The sequence below is a fragment of the Hibiscus syriacus genome, unplaced genomic scaffold, assembly GCF_006381635.1.
Source record: "Hibiscus syriacus cultivar Baekdansim isolate YM2019G1 unplaced genomic scaffold, ASM638163v2 tig00012523_pilon, whole genome shotgun sequence".
NCBI lineage: Eukaryota > Viridiplantae > Streptophyta > Magnoliopsida > Malvales > Malvaceae > Hibiscus > Hibiscus syriacus.
Genome location: NW_024062285.1, coordinates 97,751 through 120,180, shown reverse-complemented (window position 1 = coordinate 120,180; position 22,430 = coordinate 97,751). Strand labels below are relative to the sequence as shown.

The following is a 22,430-nucleotide window of genomic DNA, read 5'->3' as shown; positions in this document are numbered from 1 at the left end:
CATTGGTCTAACATCAAATGCTGGCTTAAAAAGGTAACATTTCATTTTAAGAGGTTAAAACTTGAAATCAAATTATCCATACAATAAATAGTATGTGTGTGTATATATATATATATTGTTCACGTGTTCTAAATGTATTTTATGATAGATTTGAATTGGTATTTTGTATTCAACTTAACTGTTAATTTTTTTATTGTAATTCCGATTTTAGGATTTTATCCTAACTAATTTAGACCGATATGTGTTGTTTATCTGACATTGGTTGGTGAATTTCCCAACGGAAATTTTCTGCTTACACATTCAAAACATGCTTAAGCGATATCAAGTTGCTGACTACTCGAATCAACTCCGTTGATTACTTTTGGACTGATAAGTTGATGGAAAAACTTAGTTGATACGAGGTTGATATTTTGAGGCCTAAAGTAAAATGTTTTAATAATATTTGAAATCAATACAGAATCAGATTCATAGTTTGGGGATGTTCAATGTAATTAACCTATGCTTTATAAAATGGTCACTCTGGTGGCGGCGTTGGAAACTTGGCACATAAGTTAAATCAGCTTAAAAGGCAAATTCAAGCGGAGAGAACAGCTTCGGTAAAGGTAATTTGGTGAAATGCTTTCTGCAAGAATCCAAATTCCTTTATGTAAGCTTGCTAATGGTCATGAGGTTGTATCTTCAACGAGTGTCAAGCTTCCGTATGTTGAGAAGTTGCCACCGTATACGACATGGATATTTCTGGACAAGTATGTTGGATTAGCATATTAGTCTGCCTAGTTTTGAGTGTTCTATTCTGTCTGTTTATGTACTCTGTGCTTCTGCTTTGACTTGGTAGGCCACTAGAGAGCACTTGATCTGAATAGCTTTAGCCATTAGGTCATGGGCTAGCCATGCTACTTAAGTCTTCTCCAGTTGAGGGTTATATTTTGGGGAGCTTTCTTGAGAGGGCTTCAATTAGTGTTGGCATTGGCACCAAGCTTAAGCCATTAGCAAAAGCTAGCCCCCTCAAGGTTTTGTTACTATTATTTAGTTCAAAGTGGAGATTTCAGCAGCACAAGACTCCACAGATGAAATCTACCACCTTTTCTCATCTTATCTTGCTTTCCATGAGATTTTATTTTGGCCTGTCTTATCTTAAATATGCATCATTCAGCTCAGAAATCAGAGAATGGCTGATGACCAATCTGTTGTCGGAAGAAGACGTATATACTATGACCAACACGGCAGTGAAGCTTTGATCTGTAGTGAGAGTGAGGAAGACAGTGCTGAGCCTGAGGAAGAAAAACATGAATTTTCTGAGGGTGAAGATCTTCTTTTGTGGTAAGTAAAATAGGATGCAACCTCCATTAATAAATAGAGGAAGTGCACATTTGCACTTAGATAGCTGAACTCCTGTGCCTTTTCCTCATCATACTGCTCAGAAGTCAACATCATCTACGGAAATGCAACTGGTAGGCATTGTTGTCTTTCAATGTATGTGGCCTAGGACCTATTACTGTTGTAGTGCATGGTGAGATGTAGTGAGAATGATGTAAAACTAGTTGGCAAAATTGTGTCTGGTTCTTCTGCTGTTTTCGGTTTTTACTGTGTTAGACGCTTCATACTGGTATTTATTTCAGTATATGTAACTGACCTTGGGTTTAGTGCAGAAGTGACGCCCTGTCATTCTTAAGAAACGTTTATTTGGATTTTTACTTAACTGTGGATAAGTTATTTTCTTTTGCACTTTATGGGAAAAAATAAGGCTCAATCATTTTAGATTAACAATTTGAATTTGGTAGGAATGTCTGTCAGGAGTATGGTCTAGGTGAGGAAATATTGATGTCTGTCAGCCAGTTTTTGGGAGTCACCAGCTCTGAGATCCAGGTATTCTGCTATAAACATGCACACATGATTGCCTTCCTTGTATGATATTTGGTTTCTTTAATCCTTCCAAGGTTTGTGTTTACATACTATTTTTTTAAATAATTATTAGTAACTGTTTTCTATAAGATTTGCAGGATCGGCATGGCTTGCTCAGAGACAAATACAGTGACCAGAACATTAAAGATTCTGAATATTCTGTATCTGAGAAGGGTATATCTTTGGACAAGAGCCTCAGTGCTGCCTTAGATTCTTTTGATAACCTCTTTTGCTGCCACTGCTTGGTACTACCTCTCACCACCATTCTTAATGTAGTTCATTCATTAAAGAGAAACATGGGCCTACTGATATCACATGCAGCAGCTCTTTCGACATTTTAAAAAACCTTTTCTGATCAAAATTTTATCTGCCTAATAGTTATTTGATTGCCGTCTTCATGGCTGTTCCCAATCTTTAATTAATCCTGTAAGCAATATGTTTCTTGTCTTTCAATTGAATGTGATTTTGTTTCATTAGTTTTTCTGATTTGGAACCTATTGCTTTACAGAGTGAAAAGCAACCATATTGGTCTGAATATGAAGATGACAGGAAGCTTTGCAGCGATCAATGTTACCTCCGGGCTTGGTTTTATTATTTGGTTTTTTTATTCTTTTGTGCTAAAAAGCTTGTATGGTATTGTCTTATGAGTTGATACTGCCAAAACCATTATTGTTGATAACTTTATGATCTAAAGTTCTCCCTTGATGTCCAAATATTTGCATTCTTTATTGTTCTCTGGTTCTGTTCCTCATCCTAGAAACATGGGTTCTGATATTTGTGTTAAAACTTTTATTTGGATCTAATATCTTTCATTTTGTCGGGAAGGAGTGAAGCTTTTTTTATTTCAACATCAATTCATGCAGTTAAGAGCTGTCAAAGATGTGGCAGAAGGTTCAGGTGTCAAAGCATTGCATGGAGTGAAAACTGCAACTTTATAAGAGAAAGACCAGGCTGTGTCATCTGATGCCAAAAGAGAAAAAGACTATTGCTGATGCAGATCTCAAGCAAGATGACAGAGGAGAAGAAAGGCCTGTTGGGTTAGAAGGTATTAATGACTCAGAATGTGCTGGTGAAGCTCAAACTTTGGTGATATCTTCCAGACCAATGGATAACCCTGAAAGTTCTGGAAAGCGCAAAGCCTCCCAAGAACCATTAGATGATCCACTACACTGTTCTGATGGCAGCCAAGATTTTGCAAGTAAGAAACATAAGATGTAACTGGTTTTGGATGTAGCCACAAAGTCTTCTGTCCAAGTCATGCCGGTGCTGAAAGTAGTAAAAGTAGGAATGATGATGTTGACTCTTAATGAAAATGAAGCTCAAATTACAGCCAAAAACAACAAAAATGAATATGGTGAAAGGGGATTGGAAACTTTTACATGTCCTGCTAGTGCTTCCAAGACCAAGGATAAGACAGGGAATGGAGGCAAAGATGTTACAGAGGTGCCTGATTTGAAGTGGTCATCTTCTGAGTGGAAGCCCATTGAGAGAGAATTGTATTTGAAGGGAGTGGAGATCTTTGGGAGAAACAGGTAGAAGGGATTGGAATTTTTTTCAGTCTTTTGCTTTGCAAAAAATGCAAATTGATATTATGAGTTAAATATAAATACATTTTTATCTTTGGCATTAGTTTCTGCAGTTCTACTTATTTAATGGACTAAACTGCAGCAGCTTTCTTAGGGGACTAAAATGTGCTGAGCCAAAACATTTAGACGGTTGTGATTAAACATCTTTCTTCTCCCTCCTAGATAACAATATCTTTATGCTTCTACTAATTGTGTATCATGCTCATGTTTACGTATTAATTTTATTTTAATCATTCGTCATTTAATAATTAGTAGAACTAATAATGTAATATTATTTTATTGTGACACATAAACATCACCTTTATTTTTTACCATAGATGATTCAAGTTTTTTAAAAAATGGATAAATACCCATATAGCACCTAAACTATCGATTTTGGTATGTTTAATGCCTACATTTTCAAATTTTTTCAAAATTATATCTAAAATTTAATTTTTATTTCATTTTAATACTCGTTAAAAGATTCAGTTTTTGTTTTATTTTAGTATCCATGTTCAAAATTTAACGTTAAGTTTTAAAAAAATTAAAAGTTTAGATACTAAAGCAAACCAAACCTATTAAGTTTTTAACGACGGGATATTAAAATGAAATGAAAACTTAAAATTAGGTATTATTTGGAAAAAACTGAAAATTTAAATACTAAATAGACCAAAACTAATAGTTTAAGTACTAAATGCGTAATTTAAAAATCAAATTGTTATATGTATGTCTTATTAGATCTACATCCATATTGATCTTTGAATTAACAAACAAAAGCTAGTGGTTTCTAAACCCTAATTTCTTTTTCTAGAGTTCCAACTTTCAAACTCGTTTTCAGCCTGGTTTCTTGAGATTTGCTGCTGTTTTTTTTTAACCTCATCAATCTAAGTACGTGAAACTTTTTATTTCAGGTGACAATGGAGATAAACACTAAAACAACAAGCATATTGGACTTACTGCCCAAGCATCCAAATCGTTTTCGGAATAATCGACCGAAGTTAAGGAGTAATAAAAAAGTTATCGTAACTTGCCTCACTTTGCTTGAGACCCCCACAATACTCGAGTTCTGAATTTCATGTTTCGTAAACTAAACTATGGCCAACTTGTTTTGATAAACTAACAATGAGAGTTGGGGAAGATAGTAAAATGAGAGCCATGTTTTACGTGGTTTTAGATCACATAAGCTGTGTGCCGGGATACCTTTGCTTTGAACGTTCAAACCAAATGCCATTATGGGGCTGCAGTTGTATATGATGTCGATAGTAATCATCTATTGTGGCGTTTGCAGTCTCGGTACCAAACGTCATCCGTCCAATTTAAGTCCCCAGGCCATAGCTCAGAAACGTAATCTACAATGTACAAACATGCAGTCGGCTAGAGTCATCTCGTTGGTGAATCTGTTGATCGATTAACCATAGTAAAAAGAAAGACGGGAACGAACAGAAGAATTATTAAGTTACCACATTAATGACCTTTCCTTGGAATGGAACTGCCCACTTTCATAATTATTTGCCAGCTCTGCACCACCTCCACCAGTGGCAGAAACTGCTTTGTTTTTGGAATCTGTAACTTCCTTACCCTCTCCAGCTTTGCTCGTATCAGTATCTGATCTCACTTCAGAAGTGTTCGACATGCAATGCTTTTGAAGCCATCTATCAGTTTCCCAGAGGACATGCATGATGCTTTCTCTGGCAGCATAGCCATGGCTCTCGAAGGGTAGAATGACAAGGCGGCAAAGAGCTCCATGACCCTTCAGAGCATTGAAGAAACGATCCGACTGGCATTGTATGGATTTTCCCAACATGTAGGCAAGCAAACAAGTACAGAAGAAATTTATGATAAGTCAAATAGCTTAAAATTGTCCGGGGTCAAAAAAGAAGTGTGAACAGGCTCTGCATTTCTGCCATGATGAAGGAGCCAAATAGCGGATGGAGAGAGCTATCTAACATCACATAATTCAATAAATAGATAATCGGGGAGTAAATAAACTTTATTAATGAATTATTCTATGGGCGATTGATAAATCTGGGAGAACATTAAACAAGGAGCACAAACGAGGGTGTGGAAAGCCATATACCTGCATGGTTAATGTTCCGGGGTTGTTGTCTTCTTCTCCATGGATAAGCAAGATAGGCTTCTTGATTTTATTTGCAGACATAAATGGGCTCATCTCCACATAGGTATTAGTTGCCTCCCAAAGTGTTCTATCCTCATTCTGCAACAATGAGATGTAGGAAGCCATAGATCCAGTGGAAGAGAAATGAAGAGAGAGGAAAATATAGAAAAAGTCATTGCATTAAATATACTCGAATGCTGCAGTTCAATACCTGAAAACCAAAAGGTGTAAGGGTTCTGTTGTAAGCTCCAGACCGAGCAATCCCACAAGCGAAAAGGTGAGGAGCATGTGCTAGAAGGTTTGCAGTCATGAATGCTCCATAGGAATGTCCCCCTACAGCAATTTTGTTAGGATGGCTACCTGATGCAGCAGAAAAAATCAAGTCAGAAATTATAATCGGCATTCTGCAACTCGGAGATGATATATATGGGAGAGAAGATACGCACTCCACGTCGGATAACTTCCTCCACAGCTGCCTCTGCACTTGAAACCAGTTGCTCTACATACCTACACAGATGATATATGACGGGATACACAGACATACAGAAACTTGTATATTTATCATACAAGTAGTTGTTTTACCTATCATTGGCTTCTTCATTCCCTTCACCGATTATTGGGATTGTTGGCCCAGACAAGATAGCAAATCTGCAAAGTGGAAAATACGAGTAACCATAATTTAGTCTAGTGGCACCCAGATGAAAAGGAAAAAAACAATGGGGGGAAGTAAAAAACAACATAATGAGTATATAGCAATATGAAGGAATAATTTCATGCCTTCTAGCAAGCCAAAGGAGAGCTGATGTTGGACCTATGCCCGCAAACTCATTAGGAGAACCGCGAACTTGTCCAGCTGCGTCTTTGCTTTTAAATTCCCCTGGGTAAGACCAAACCAGACATGGAAGAGGGCCATCTTTTGATGGATCATAGCCTGGTGGCAAGTACAATGTAGCAGTAAGTTGAACCCCATCTTTCCTCTGGTACCTAATCATCTCTTTCTGCAATGATGCCAACTGTGGATATGGATGAGGGAAATCTGTGATCTGACATGATTTCCTATCTGGCCAACTTTGAATGTAATATTGGGTATTCTCAGTTTTCGACTCTTTAGAAGTAAGAATCTTCAGGTCATTTAGGTGTATATCCCCTTCTTTCTGATCCGACATCAAAGCAACAACATTCTCATAATACTTCTCTTTGTCACTCTCCCATATTCTTTCTTTACTGCCAGTATTTCTGGAAGAATTCAATCGAGATCAGATTGCCATCAATAGACCCCAAAACATGAACACGCAAGAAAAAAAAGGTTAATTCTTAAACACTTACATGTCAAACAAATCAAGGAAGGGTATGTTCCCCTCTGGTGTAGCACCATTTCCATTCAGCAAAACATAAGTTCCATCATCATTTTCTTTCCTTAGCTTAGCTATCACATAAGACCCAGCAGGAGTTCTCCTCAGCATTGGAGAACCAGGATCAGAGTACACATCCTCAGATGACCTATCAAAGAGCATGCGTGGACTCACATCTTTCGATCCAGGAGATATAACCCAGGTTCTTATTCGACGTGTCTTGTACCATGACTCATAGACCAGAGCCAGTGAATCATCACACCACGAAATCCCTCTGTCAAAATGAAGAATCAAACATATTAGATTACATCATTAAAACTTCACTGGGATTTTCAAACAAAACAGTAGCTGGCCATTGGCTTCTGCAGTCTGCACGATATTTGAAATTTATTTCCAGCAAGCACAACTTGATGAACTACTCGACACTTAATAAGCTGATCAATCCCTTTGCCATCAACCTAGAGTAACAATGATGTATACATGGCAGTTATGTAATATAGATGCATGCTAAAGAAAACCTTTATCCCAACATTCACTGGAGAACCTCAAAGATCTCCCTGTCAGGGAGTGAAATGAAAGCCAAGGGATGGTGGTTAAACATAGATTTGTTAGTAGCAATTCAGTTCAGTGCATCCCTCACTCCATCTACTACAAATCTAGACTCAATTTTAGAATTCCTGTACTTTGATGAATGATGATAAAGTTTTGACATCAGCAAGCAGTCGCACAAAGTTCACAGCCCATAGGTTTTGAGACATCATTTTAAATACATTAGAAAGACGGGCCAGCTATATTCATCAATTTAAATCAATACAAAGAAACCTACAAAGATAAATTTAAAACAAAATAACATATAAACCTACCCATAGCGAAGATCAAGTTTGAGTAATATTTCTGGCTGTTCACCTTCATGCAGCTCTGCAGCCTGTGTGTAAATTATATCACGTGGCGAAACCTCCACTTTTGCATCACCTTCATCTTGTGTCTCTGCCCTAAAAACTTCAACAGAGTCAGGGAACAAGAATTACATACAGAAACTTCATGAGAGAAAGATTACATTATATTTTATCGCTGAACGGGTTACAACAAACCCATTCACGTTGATTACACAATTACACCCAGCATCTTTAAAGCTTTCATTGTTTCACAAAAGCATAGTACACGCTTCAATAAATACTTAAAAGACTGACCATCTATAGTCCCATCTAACTACAGTCAATTTCTCTTTACGAATGCATAAGTTGGCAAATAATACCAATACATACCAGTATAGAGTTGAAGGCTTATCTGCTCTCCAATTGATTGACCTCATCCCTTTTCGCACACTATTGAATGCAATAGGAATGTTATCTGCAAGGGGCAAGTCGCAGAGCTCTCTAACAAATTTCCCATCAGCTGTCCACACATCCACTTTCTTGGGGAACCTTCCACATGGTACAGTAAAGGAATACGGCCTGTGAATCGAACTAATCAAAATGTAATTCTCATCAGGGGAAGGATCCATAGATGTGTAAACAGCCGGTGAACCAACCTCCTCCACCTTACCATCCAGGGACGCCAAAACAAGTTGAGAAGTGGCATAGTAATCAAATAAATCCTCATCATACTCATCCTTCAGCAAATCCTGGTATGTTCTAACTTGAACAACAGATTTCTGCTCATTGGATTGAATCTTCGGGCCAGAAGGAACCAAAGGTTTCTTTGGTGGGTCTCCACGAGACAATGGAATAGCACAAACCAAAAGGGTTGACTTATCCACCCAAATATAATTATCAAACACTGCATTGAGATAAATATCCTGTGACTGAAACAGCAGCCTAGCTGTTCCGGTCTCGATATCAGCAACCCACACTCTAAGCTTACTAGAACTACTCTCCTCTTCCTCAAAACGAACACTAAAGGCCAGATGTTTACCATCATTTGACCAACTAACAAAATTAATCTTAGCACCATCAGAGAGTCCGCTAACCTCTTTTTCAGGTCCCAACGAGCCATCAGGCAACAGTTGATGGATTCCGATGCCAGTGTAGAAAGACATCCGGCTCCTGGCATTGCATTTCCCATCAATCCGAATACCAGCAAGCTTCTCCTCAGGTCTCGCTAGTTCCACCAGTGGAGGCAAAGATCTCCGCTTGAGAAACATAATTTTATCCCTCAATGGCGAAAACGAAATCGCGGGAAGCGGCGGAGCGTCAACGATATCTCGAATTTCCGGAGGGGGGACACGATACTTAACTCCGATCGCAACATTCTCTAAATCAAATTCAAAATTGAAACTTTTTTTAAGTAACTAACTCGAAACTGAAATCAAAGAAAGGAAATAAAAAAAATCAAAATTTCAGCAATAAAAGAAGCTCGATTCCCGGAAGTGCAACAAGAAAAAGTACCATCGTCATCTTCAGTGAAAGCAACGGAAGCATTTGAGGAACCATTGCCAGCGGTGCTGCTGTCTTCAGAGAGAGCCGAGTTGACAGGGACGAGGCGGTTGACCGGAGACGGTCATTGCCGGATCGAAGAGGGTTCTAGAATGAATTCTCAGGCGGGCAGGTGATCGGAGGGAAGAGGGAGGGAATCGGGCGTTGCCGAGAGAGAAAGGATGGAGGAGACAACAAGAAGGGCAAGGAGAGAGGCGATGATAAACTTTGTATATTCGCATCATTTTCTTTATTTTGATGCGACTAAAAGTTGAAGTTCCACTTATCTTTTAAAAAAACAGAATAAAATTAAGGGTAAAGTATAAATAGTCCCCAAACTTTTAGATTCTTTCATTTTGTCACTAACTTTTAAAATTTATAAAATCATTAAACTTTTAGTTCGTTTTCAATAAAATCTGTGTAGTTACCTCCCGTTACTTTTTGCTGACATGTTACCTCCGTTTAACTCTATGGCAATTTCTTTTCTTCTTCTTGCAGCTTCTTTTTTCTTTCTTTTTGCAGTTCTCCTTCTCAAACTCAAACTAATCATTTGCAATCAAAAATACATATTTAAAATAAAAAATCAAAACTTTTCAATCCCTAAGAAAAAAATAGATAAAAACAAAATACTGTAGCAAATCCATCCCCCAAAGTACCTGAAAACATTAGCAATTAATCAACAAATCATACTTAAACTTTAAATTTCCTCAACAATCAAGCAAAGGAATCGATGATTCTCAATAACTATCATGAAATTGAATTTCGATGCTCCGCTTTTATCGGTGAGGCGATTTTCGGGGACGTATACCGCTCGAGATCGGAATAAGCAGAAAAGGTAGAACCTCCTCCTACGACACGATTCGCTCTCCCTTGGTATTGCTCGGATGCATGTTTGGATCAGGTAACAGAGCCTGTCGCGGATCCTTTTGTATGGGAGCAGATCCCCGGGAAAGCAAAAGGTGGTGTGTAACATGAGTTTGAGCCAGATAAGGGAACTTTGAGTAAAGGCTTCCGTCAGGTCGGATTTTGAAGGTCGTGAAGTGTCCTGTGGAAAAAGAGTGTGCGAATCAGGCTGTGTTAAAACCCCAAACTGAAAAGTATATTGTGAATGATAAATTGAGTAGATTAGACTGTTTGAATGAGGGAATGAATGAGAAATGTTTCTCGGAATCTGATAATGATGATGATGCTTAGGGCATCTTCAACGTTGCTTCAGTTTGGAGAATATCTCCACTTTGGAGATAGTATTTTCCTCCAGCCCATCGCCGATGTGCATCTTCATTGTGGCGATCTGTTACAGTGCACGTCACAACTGGAGTTACACTGTAGTTGCACTACAATTTAATTTTTTTTAATTCAAGTAGATGAAACTACAAGATAAATAAAAATACATTGAAATTAGATAAATAAACATACTAATTTTTTTTTTGTAATTTTTCTGATTTTTTTAATTCAAGTATATTAAATTACAAGATAATTAAAAATACATTGAAATTAGATAAATAAACATACTATTTTTTTTAATTTTTCTATTTTTTTGTAATTTTTATGTTTTTTTTTAATTCAAGTAGATTAAATTGCAAGATAGATAAAAATACATTGAAATTAGATAAATAAACATATAATCTTTTTTTTGTAATTTTTCTGATTTTTAGTAATTTTTTATTTTTTTTAAATTCAAGTAGATTAAATTGCAAGATAGATAAAAATATATTGAAATTAGATAAATAAACATGCTTATGTTTTTTCGCATTATTATTATGAATTGTATTTTTCTTATTTATTTGTATTTTATCAATTTTATTTATGAATGTTTTATTTATGCTTTTTATCTTGATATTTATTAGAAATGTATATGTTTTATTTTATATTTGCAAAATCAATATTATAATAGTTAAATATTGTGAATAAAGTAGAGTTGATGGTAATGTAGAGATAGTGCTGGAGATGAATTAATGTTTCATCTTTAGAGTAGGATAGAGATGTTGTAGAATAGAGATGAGGGCTGGAGATGACCTTATTCGGATGCGCTCGAGATCTTGTCCCCAACCGATTCGTTCTCCATGAATTGTAGCATAAGTGGTCATAGTCGATCGGATAGACAGTAGTAAATCATCAGGAACGTTCTCTACAGATCCACAAACTCAGGATTTCATGTTGCGGTGCTTTTTACCTGCAGCCATGGCAATGACACTCGAGACACCAAAGTATGCTTCGAAGAAACAATTCGTGGCACCAGAAACAACCTAAAGAGGCTAAGAAAGCTTTTGTTGGCGATAGGAAATCTCCAGTCAATCAATATGACCGCTATTGTTCTATATGATGACCAGGACGTAAACGAGGATGAATCAAAAGATGAATGCGATGATGACTTTATATCAAGATTATGGTAATTTCTCAAGAAAAGCTTGCGACTTGTTGCCTCGGTTATGCTTCAAGAGTTCTCTGGCCTCTTAAATCCTGTCCAGGACTAAAACTTAGAACCCACTCTTCTGGATTGAAAAGTTTTGATTTTTACTTTAAATATGTGTTTTTGATTTGCAAATGATTAGTTTGAGTTTTGAAGAAGAAGAAGAAGAAGCTACAAAAAGAAAGAAGAAGAATGTGATGCAAAAAGAAAAAAGAGTAAGTTTCAAGAAAAGAGGAAAAGAAATTGCCACGTCAGAGGGTTAAACAGAGGTAACTGCCATGTCTGCAAAAAATAACAGAAGGTAACGACAGAGATCTTATTAATAACGAACTAAAGGTTCAATGAATATATTGTAAGTTTTAAAAGTTGTGTGACCAAAATGCAAATGTCCTAAAAATTCGAGGACTATGTTATAGTTCATAAGGAATATGGGGATTTTTCATCAGAGTTTGTTATCTACGGCATGGAATGTACTCTTTTTTATCTCAAATAACTTCATATTTATTAGGGTAAATTATTCATTTAATACTAAACTTTCATTTTTTTAAAATAATACTTAATGTTAGTTTTTGTTTTATTTTAGTACCTCGTCGTTAAAAACTGAATGCATTTAGTACCTAAACTATCAATTTTGGTCCATTTTAGTACATAAACTTGTAATCGTTTTCAAAACTTAACATTAAATTTTGAACGGGGTACCAAAACGAACAAAAACTAAAAGTTATGTATGATTTTGAAAAATTGAATGTTTAGGTACTAAAATAAATCGAAATAGATAGTTTAGTATTAAGCGTATAATTTACGTGATTATTATTTAAAGATAGGGTAAAGTACACAAATGATCCCATGACAATATAATGTTGCTTTGTTTAATCCTTTGACTATTAAAAGTTGCAAAAGTGATATCTGATTATTCATTATGTTTTAAACTCGTCATTTTTTGTTAAAAAATCAACGACAATATGAGTTGAATATTAATATTTTATATTAGATATGATAGTCGTATGAGATTCTGGGATCTGATTTGTCATATCTTAGACAATATATTAACATCCAACACATACCATTAATTTTTAACAAAAAATAACGAAATTTGGAACATAATAAATAGTCTGATGCCAATTTTGTAACTTTTAACAGTCGATGACCCAACAAAACAACATCCTATAGTCAATGAACTATTTTGTAACTTTTATAGTCGGAGCAAGGCCGACTCTAAGGCGGTCAGGCTCCAATTTTTTTTATATTTTTAATTAGAATCCTTATTTTTTTATATTTATAACTAGGATACCTAATTTTTATAATTTTATTAAATTTTTAGTTTTACCATCTTTTTCCATTCCTTTTTATTAATTCATTTAATTTTGAATTAAATTTAATCAATTTTTTATATTTATAATTAGGGTCTCTAATTTTTATAATTTCATAAAAATGTTTAGTTTTTTACCTCTTTTTCCATTTCTCTTATTTATTCGGTAATTTTGAATTAAATTTAATCATGTTTTTTTTTTTTTTTAATATTACTCTTCATTTCATTTTATAAAGGCATATTTTTATTTTTTGCTGAGGGCCCCAAAATATATGAGACGGCTCTGAATCGGGACTCAACAAAATAACATCATATAATTGAGGGATCATTTGTATATTTTACCCTTAAAAATATTTATAAAAACATAACTTTATAAAAATAAATTAAATACAAAATACTAATTAAACCGAATTTAATAAAACCAATATTACAAATCAAAATGATTTTTATAAAAAAATCAATTTCTTCAACTGACCCATATTTCTCATTGGAATTTCTTGGCATTTCTCGCCGACCAATGTAATGACAAAAAAAAGGAAAAGAAAAATGAAAAATACGACACCGTACCACTGCCCATGATTATGAAGCCATATCCCTTTGCTAGGTGGAGATATTACGCTTCTCAAAGGATATTTCAAACCTTAACGATTGTCGTGAGTTTTTTTTAAATTTTTTTATCATTTCATTTATATTATTGCTTAAATAATTGTGGTTTCGAAGATTTTTAACTCTTATGATTTATAATCACTTATAATTATATACAACACATATATTTTATAGATACAAATACTCGAATCTAATATTTAAAAAAAATAACAACATTTCTTTTAATCACTGAAATCACTCAATAAATTTTATTAAGTGTTTCAATTATATATATATATATAATAGATATCGTAATTTTGAAGAATATAAATCATATTACTAAAATAAATGTCAACATTAAAACCAACAATAATTAATGCAAATGGTTAAGAATCATAAATTTAAACTCGCAAGATTAAGTTTAAACCGTATCATCATCACTCTTAATGAGTAATCTGTGAAGATTGAGGTCATATGGGTTGTAACTTTGTAAGCAACCGAGACACGTAAATCGCTAATATTCCTACGAGTGGTTAATAAATATTCCCATAAAATGTTAAAATAAAAAAAAAACAAATAGATATTCCCATAAAATATTTCCATTTTTCTCCATCTTATTGGTCCCAAGACGATAAGAAATTTGTGTCCCCTAAGCATTACATTACAGTTTTCCCTATTAAAAGCCTAACTGTTATATTTACGTATCCATCCGACCTAAACATTGAGCACTTTCGAACACATCGAACCGCACCAAGAAGTAGCAATGGCAACCTTGTCTGGTGTCAACCTTGTAACCCTGAGACACGTCGTCGTGGCCGATGTGCTGGGGTTCGCAAAGGGTGGCCCCGTAACGGTCCCGTGTCTTAGCTGACCTTGGAAAATGGTCTCCCGGTTGGGGTCCGGAGGGCTGCGGGGAATCGGAGCGGTGCGAGGTGCACCCGATAGGATATCGGATAAGGTGGAGAAAAGCATCAAGGAAGCGGAGGAGGCGTGCTCAGATGATCCGGCGAGCGGGGAGTGCGTGGCGACTTGGGAGGAGGTGGAAGAGCTGAGTGCAGCGGCTAGCCATGCTAGGGAGAAGCAGAAAGACGACGATCCTTTGGAGAATTTGACTTAACTCGATATTAGACCTAAACTAAGCTTGCACTAAATTCAATCAACCGAATTTAAATCGAAATAATAAAATTAGCTAACCTTATTCCTATATGTAATGAGGTAAGGGGAGGTAAGGTAGTAGGCTGTCCCCAACGTCAGGTTGAGAGCAGTTTCCGTGGAAAGTCTCCGTTATAAATTTTCCTCAGTAGGATTCGATCCTACGACCACAAGATTAAAACTTTGTGCTCTACCAACTGAGCTAGACGAGCAAGACTAAATCGAAATAATATATACCTGAAATAACCCGAGTGTCACCTCTAGATAGAAATCAATAAATAAACCAAATGAAAATTGATAATAATAATAAAGGGCAGTCATTGAATACGCAAGCTGATCTTTCTACATAGGCAGAGTCATGGTTTCTGCAAAAGCAAGCATCCCCATCCAACAAAGTCAAACTCAAACATAAACCTACATATATTACCTAAAACGATAAACAATTAGAAATCCAAGATAATGAACCGACCCCGACAAGGTAAAAGACTCGAACCATCAAAAATCGATCGCATCGGACGACGCCATTATCGGAATGATCGGAATGGGGGTATGCCACGGCTGCATCAGAGGATCTGCGATCTCCGGTGCATCAACGGCGTACCCGCTGCCTTCTCCCTCGAGCTGCAGCAGCAGCATGTTCAGGGAGTACAATCTGTCGGTCAATTCCATTTCTCGAGCCCTTAACACGTTGTTGGAAGACTCCGTCTCGACGTTCCGTGGCGACCTTGATCTTTTCAGTGAACTGGCTCTTCTCTTCTGCAATGCGCTCATCTCGTTAACCAAATCTTCCAGCCGCTACTGTTTCTTCGCTCGTGATCTCCTCGCCGATTCACGGTTCGACATCATCCTCTTCCTCTTTTTGTCGTCAATGTTAGCAGATCGCGGGTCGGAATCGGAGAAGTCGCTGGCCTTTTCACAGTAGCCATCTCAGGGAAGCTCCGCCCTTCTTTTTTAGGTATTCGGTAGAGTATTTAATGGGAAAAACCACATTGCAGCACATGTTGAAAGACGAGGTTCGTTTTCCCATTAAGGCCTTTATATATAAACTTAATTGAAAGTATGGTTTTGAATCTCTGAATCAATTTCGGTTGCTTTATCGTCTAACTGTTTAGGTTTGTATGATTTGTTAACTGATTGAAATTCTGGGTTATTCTTTTGTTTTAAATTTTAATGAAAGAGCGAGGTAATTGGAGAGGTTGATTATACTGAACTGGTTGTTTGCAGAGATTGGTTCAGCATCAGCCAACTCAGTATCCCACATCTGAAGAGCTTAGTATTGGGAAAATTAAGTTCAAAGCTTTTGACTTGGGTGGTCATCAGATTGCTCGCCGAGTCTGGAAAGATTACTATGCTAAGGTAGCTTAAAAGCTGAATGTAAAATGCTTTTCACTAACCTTTTCTTCATTTTAAGTTCCACTGGTTATAGACTGTTTACCATACGCATTGCATCCACAGTTTGTCATCTCTGCTTGCATGTTATTAGTTTTAGTAGTGATACAACATTCACTGAAGATGCTTTCTTATCATCACAATTGGTAGGAATTCAGAGGTTTTTTGTTTTCAAAGTTTATAGGGGGTTATTTTTCCATTTTCAGATATTTTTTGTAGGGTAAGCTCGCATTTAGTACATAAACTATCCGTTTTGGTCCGTTTTAGTACCTAAACTTTCAATATTTTTTCAAAACTTAGCATTAAATTTCGAACGGAGATACTAAAATGAAACAAAAACTAAACTCTACGAATGGTTTTGGTCCGTTTAGATAATGAACGTGTAATTTACCCTTTTTTGTATCAGTAGATTTTGATATATTTTGTCCTTGTTTGACAATGTATACGTGACATTCTTGACATTTCCAAAGCTTGTATGTGATTTTCGTTCTGGTTTTATTAGCATCATTTTGTTTTCCTGTCGCACATTCTCCTTCTGCCTTTTTCTTAAGTCACAGGTCAAATATTTTTTATTGAAATTTTGCTGTGGATTTTGTTATGAATGTTTGATTACAGAAATTTCTGTGTGTTCATCCCTTTTGTTGATAATTTTTTTTTCGCCCGAGCTATCTTCATGTAGAGTCAAATAATCAGTGGAATTTTACTGCCTTGTGATGCATGAGACAACAAAGAAGAATATCTCTAACCTATTTTTATATGCTGATTTCCAAATTATTTAATGGCCATCTCGATAATCATCTATCAAAAGGTTTAAATGATATTTTTAGCAGATAAACTTATTTCTTTCATTGTATCGGTTGAAACACGGGTCTCATACACTAAGGGAAACCTGAACACTTGTTATCCAGTCTGCTATAAGTAGTTGCCTTTTGTCTTTGCTAAAAGTATTTCTTCTTAATCTTTCATTGTGCAAAGAAGCCAGTACTATATTTGCAACTGAGCTTCTCTCAATCTAGTAGCTTGCTGTTGGCTGTTCCTCACTGGAGCATGAGGCGGTTTTTTCTTGAATTTCCCGGCTGGAAGTTTAAGGTCGTATGAGAGAAGTGTTTGGGTGTGGTTCTATCAGAGCAGTGATCAATTCTTCTAGCACTATAGGATTTATCAATTTTGGATTGGACTTGGTTCACATTGCATTTTTTTTAGCTTTTACTGCATGCAGGGGATGCAATTATGCCTTTCTCTCATTTTGATTGGTTAAGCTATATATATGGTTGCTGGTCTTTAGTGTTTAAATTGTATATTTGGGTCCAGGTTGATGCTGTGGCGTACCTGGTAGATGCCTATGATAAAGAAAGGTTTGTAGAATCAAAGAAGGAACTGGATGCACACCTTTCTGATGAGTCCCTTGCCAACGTCCCGTTTCTTATACTAGGAAACAAAATCGATGATTCGATATACCATACGCTGCCTCAGAGGACGAGTTACGATACCATCTTGGCCTCACAAACTTTACCACCGGCAAGGGGAAGGTAAACCTAGCAGACTCAAAACGCCGTCCACTAGAGGTGTTCATGTGCAGCATTGTCCGCAAAATGGGTTATGGCGATGGCTTCAAGTGGATGTCTCAATATATCAAGTAGAGAAAAGTTGTATTCATCGAACTGATAGAAACTAGCCCCTACGGGTTGTTTGGTTTAAGGAATGTGAGATTCTCATAGGAATGGAATCCACATTCCCATGTTTGGTTGGTTGGGAATCTCATTCCTGGTAATGTTTTATTACCAATAGTAGATTTTTTGGGATATATTATTGAGAATATTATTACCTCTTTTTCTTAGGTATTGTTGGATTACTGACGTTTTGGACTAAAATACCCTTAAAATTTTCTTTTTTTTCAAAAATATTCTTCTTCTGTCATTGAATAATAAAAATTCTACGAAGGTTAAATTACGAATTTATCCTTAAACTATTTTAGATTTTCAAAAAAAATTTATAATTAAAATTTTATATGAAGTTCAGGGGTTAAAATAAAATTTTACCCTTTTATTAAACCTTTTTATATTTTCAATTTTGTAAATATATATATATATATACATTTTATAATTTTAAATTTTTTTAAGAAAATATATAAATACTTTTTAACTTGTTAAAAAAATAAATATATAATAAAGACAATTTGATCAAATATACATTCCAATAATCTTTTATTCCTTTAACCAAACAAGGTAATTTTACATTCCTGCTAAACCAACCAAACACAAAATACAACATTCTCAGTAATCTTATTTCTTGGTAATTTTATATTTCCACTAATAATCTTACATTCCGTGAACTAAACGTTAAATTGAATGCATTTGGTTTTGGGTCTGTGTGAAAGAAGATACAACTACACTGTAAAATTTACTTGTGACTGCAAATCTTATGGTATTATATAGTTTAAACATTCAGACAGATAAGATCTAGGTGCATCGATTCGATAGGTTCGGTTTTATATATCGAAAATCGAATAAACTGATTAAACCCTTTTTAGAACTAAATAAACCGAATCGATTTTTTTAGTCAAAACTGAAATAACTCACAAGTACCATACGTTTCAACCACGATGGAAGCTCACAAGCCAGCAGCTGCGACCGAGTCTACCCTATAATGTGAACTTCAATCACACGTTCATTAGTACCGCCATTCTTTACTAGCATTTTGTCTGCTTTTTCTCTTCTTTAGTCTTCCCTTTTTACGTGTCCTTTTTCATATAATTTTACCAGTTCATTCTTCGACTCTTCCTCCTCCTTCCACTATATATGCCCAACCATTTTGATCTTTCCACTTTCAAGTCTCGACATCCATGCCTTTAGCCGATATTCGAACTTATAAAGCCACTTTCTTTACCCTCTTCATGGGAAACATCGCTTCCGGCTGCTTTATTCCCGATTCGATCAGGAAAAATATAGCTGAAGTAATCGATGCTCGAGGAAACATTTGGAGAGTCAAACTCCCGGTAAAGGCAGCGGAGATCATGCTCGAGGAGCCCGGTCACGTCATCTCTTCCGTGAAGGACCTGAAACGAACTCGATCCGTGGTTGCTGTGCGAGCTGACGATGAACTTTTGGCTGGTGAGGTTTACGTTTTGGTTCCCATAGGAAGGGTTCGTAACAAGGTTACGGATACGGATATGGCGATCATAGAAGCAGTCTGTCGTGGAAAGAAAACGAGAAAAAGTGGTGCCAAGGTTTCGCCGGAGGTGGAAGAGAGCGGAGTTCGGGTTGCGCCGGTTGCTGCTCCTCGTGGCTACCGATCGGGGAGCTGCAGGCCCTGGACTCCTGTATTGGAATCGATTACTGAAGTGCTTTGAGAAGTGTCTATATCGCACCATTCTTTCATTCTTCCCCGTAATTAAAGTATTGAACCAAATGTATTTGATTTAGTTTTACCCATCTTGATTCAATCACAATACTCGATTCAAGAAAGCTTATTTGGAGTACGAATTAAGTGATTTTAATAGTTAAAAAATTATTATTTTTACATCATTTAATCAAAAAATTTCAAAATAAATATTATTTTATATTCTTCGTATGTTAATAAAAAAATATTTTAATCAATTCTTTATTTTAAAATTCCATGGCCTTACTAAGTTACCATAAAGAGTAATAAATATATATTTAATTAATAATAAACACTAAACATAATATACTATCCATGCCCAAACCCAATATTTAAGCCGAACACCTAATTTAACCAACACAAAATTAATTTAAACCATTACAAAATTAAAAGTTACTTATATTTTTAACCCTAAAAAATTGACTAAAAATACTATAAATTTTAAGTAAAAAATATTTTCTTCAAGGACTAAAAAATTAGTTAGGCCAATAAATTATCCTACCCGATATCAAAATTTTATAATTATTTTATTTAAATTAATTAAACTAAAAAAGGAAATTATGTATTGAAAAATAATTTATTAATAATTAAATTATACGGGCAAGATCCAATTACATCGTGTAGTTTTATATCTTTTTAGAACTATTGGATTGAGGGAAATCAAAGACTGAGATTAACTCATTGTCTTATTCATTTTTTTAAATTGCCCTCCCGATGTTCCAAGACTTGTATTGACTAATCCAAATCGACCCGTGTCGCACTCTTGATTCTAGTAAGTGAGTCTCCCAACAGAAATTTTCTACATACACAAAAACTCAAACTCGAGATATTTCTTTTATAATTATGAACCGGCATACTAGAAATCAACACCCTTTCCTTTCAGAATAAATTAAAATCTTGATTAGATTAAAGTTTTATTAATTCAATTTATTTATTTACTCGTATCGAGGTTAAGTCCTCATCATGAAAGGCACAATTTTAAAGCATTAAATATGTAAACATAGTTATGGTCTCTGTTTTGAAAATCGAATCGGATTGATCGGTTCAACTGATTTAATCGGTTCAATCGAGAATCGTTGTCTAGTCCGGTTCAATTTAAACCGGTTGAATTGTTACTAGTGAATCGGCCAGAACCGCTGAACCATTCAAACCGGACCGGCTGAAAACCGAAAAAACCCGGAAATTTTGTTTTTTTTTTTAAATTAAACCAAACGTCGTTTGTTAAACGAGCCAAGTCGAACTCGAGTATTGCTGAGCTCGACTCGAACTTGAAAACTTTAAAAGTAAGCTCAACTCCACTCAAACTCACAAGTTAAAAATTATCAAGTTCAACTCGAACTCGAAATATAATATTGAAACTTGAACTCAAAAAGGCTTGAATTAAAAAAAAATTAGAAGCTCAATTGAAGCCTAAAATTCGAGCTTGATTGAAGTGAAAGAATAGTTCACTCAATGCTCACCAAAAGGCTCCATGATTTTAAATGTCAAATTACCTCTATTATTTATAGAAGTTAGTTGTTATGCTCTTCTATGTTTCTTAGCAATGTGAGATTGTTTTGTTCTCATATTTTCTCTTTAGACTTTTGGGATGCTCTTCTATGTTTCATAGCCATGTAGGATTGTTTTAAAAAAATTAAACCAAACAATATCATTTTGTTATGAGTTTTTTAGCCCCAAATTTATTTTTTAATTATAGTTATATAATTATATTTATTATTTAATATGTTTTACCTTAAATATTATGTTGTAGTTAATTTGAATCATTTTGTTTCACTTGATTTTATGGTTTTTAACTCATATATGTTATGACTTGCTTTGAATATGACTTGTGATATACAAAATTATTTTTTATTAAATATTTTTGGTATTTTTATTTAATTTTTTAAATAATTATGACGTCGTCCGGTTATTCCGACCGGTCAAACCGGTTCAATCGATTAAACCAATGAACCGATAACATGAGTGGTTCGTTAACCGGTCCAGTTCTGAAAATCATGGTTACGGTTGAACATGAACCATTTATACTGACTTTCTAATCACGCCGACAACGTACATTAGACCCACAATCCATCACCGTTGGACCAAATCTTGTACCATATATTATATCACCATTTCTTATGATATATATGTTTACTTAGTCCACCATGAGTTGCGGTTCAACAAATACCATCTTCTCCTACACAATTTCCCCTGCATAAATTGCTCTCTATTCCCTTTCATTGCAGATCGATCGTTTATGGGTATTCACTTCAGTGCTTTCATTTGCAGTAGTCCATCTCATAGTGCCGGTGCCAGGAAAGTAATTCTATGGGATGGTTCGGTCCGGGAGTTCAGCTCGCCGTTGACGGCGGCGGAGCTGACTCTGGAGAATCCGCAACAGGTGGTGGCGGAGTTTCACGCGGCGGTTAACGGCAAGAGGCCGGTTCCATTGCCGGCTGACCAGAAACTGGACGTCAAAAAGGTTTACGTAATGCTGCCGTTGAATCGAGGGAAACCGGCCACGTTGTCTTCGGACGATGCTCGTCGCGTGCTACTGAGTGCTGACTCGAAGCGGCTTTTATCGTCATCCAGGCTTTTTCCTTTTCTTGCCAGGATTTGCCCCGCAAATCATATGTGAGAGATGGAACAAAAACCCCCGTTGCCGGAGAAGGAAAACGCCGGCTAAAGGGCGGATGAAGTCGGTAGTTTGAAGGGGTTTCCGCCGGAGAGTACGGAAGATTTGCCGGAGTATTTGAAGAGGCATTATTCAGGCAAGGGATGGAAACCAAGCTTGGACACGATAAAGGAGAAGAAGATTGAGAGAAAGGTATCCCATTGGTTGTATTAGCTGCTTCATCCATTTCCAATTGTTTTTTTTA

The 22,430-nt window shown here is 35.8% G+C and overlaps 2 protein-coding genes and 3 pseudogenes across 2 annotated transcripts; 4 read left to right on the top strand and 1 right to left on the bottom strand.

The window, feature by feature from the left end:
* Positions 1-509: 509 nt before the first annotated feature.
* LOC120205659 lies at positions 510-3,482 on the top strand (annotated as a pseudogene).
* A 1,441-nt stretch (positions 3,483-4,923) lies between these two features.
* LOC120205552 (probable glutamyl endopeptidase, chloroplastic) lies at positions 4,924-9,633 on the bottom strand. The gene is given in 11 exon segments (XM_039205401.1): positions 4,924-5,244; positions 5,545-5,682; positions 5,795-5,943; positions 6,026-6,090; positions 6,166-6,231; positions 6,361-6,819; positions 6,910-7,209; positions 7,799-7,927; positions 8,201-9,188; positions 9,323-9,432; positions 9,434-9,633. Coding segments are annotated over 11 exon segments (2,886 nt in total). The 5' UTR covers positions 9,595-9,633.
* A 4,623-nt stretch (positions 9,634-14,256) lies between these two features.
* LOC120205658 lies at positions 14,257-14,770 on the top strand (annotated as a pseudogene).
* A 971-nt stretch (positions 14,771-15,741) lies between these two features.
* Positions 15,742-17,867, top strand: LOC120205550 (annotated as a pseudogene).
* A 3,941-nt stretch (positions 17,868-21,808) lies between these two features.
* LOC120205657 lies at positions 21,809-22,189 on the top strand. Its single transcript, XM_039205506.1, has one exon. It carries the CDS (start codon positions 21,809-21,811, stop codon positions 22,187-22,189), a length of 381 nt encoding a protein of 126 aa, XP_039061437.1.
* The last annotated feature ends 241 nt before the right edge of the window (positions 22,190-22,430 follow it).

Bases quoted from the DNA above. Each gene is read 5' to 3' on its own strand.
- LOC120205657 (XM_039205506.1), top strand. From the start codon at position 21,809: ATGGGTATTCACTTCAGTGCTTTCATTTGCAGTAGTCCATCTCATAGT.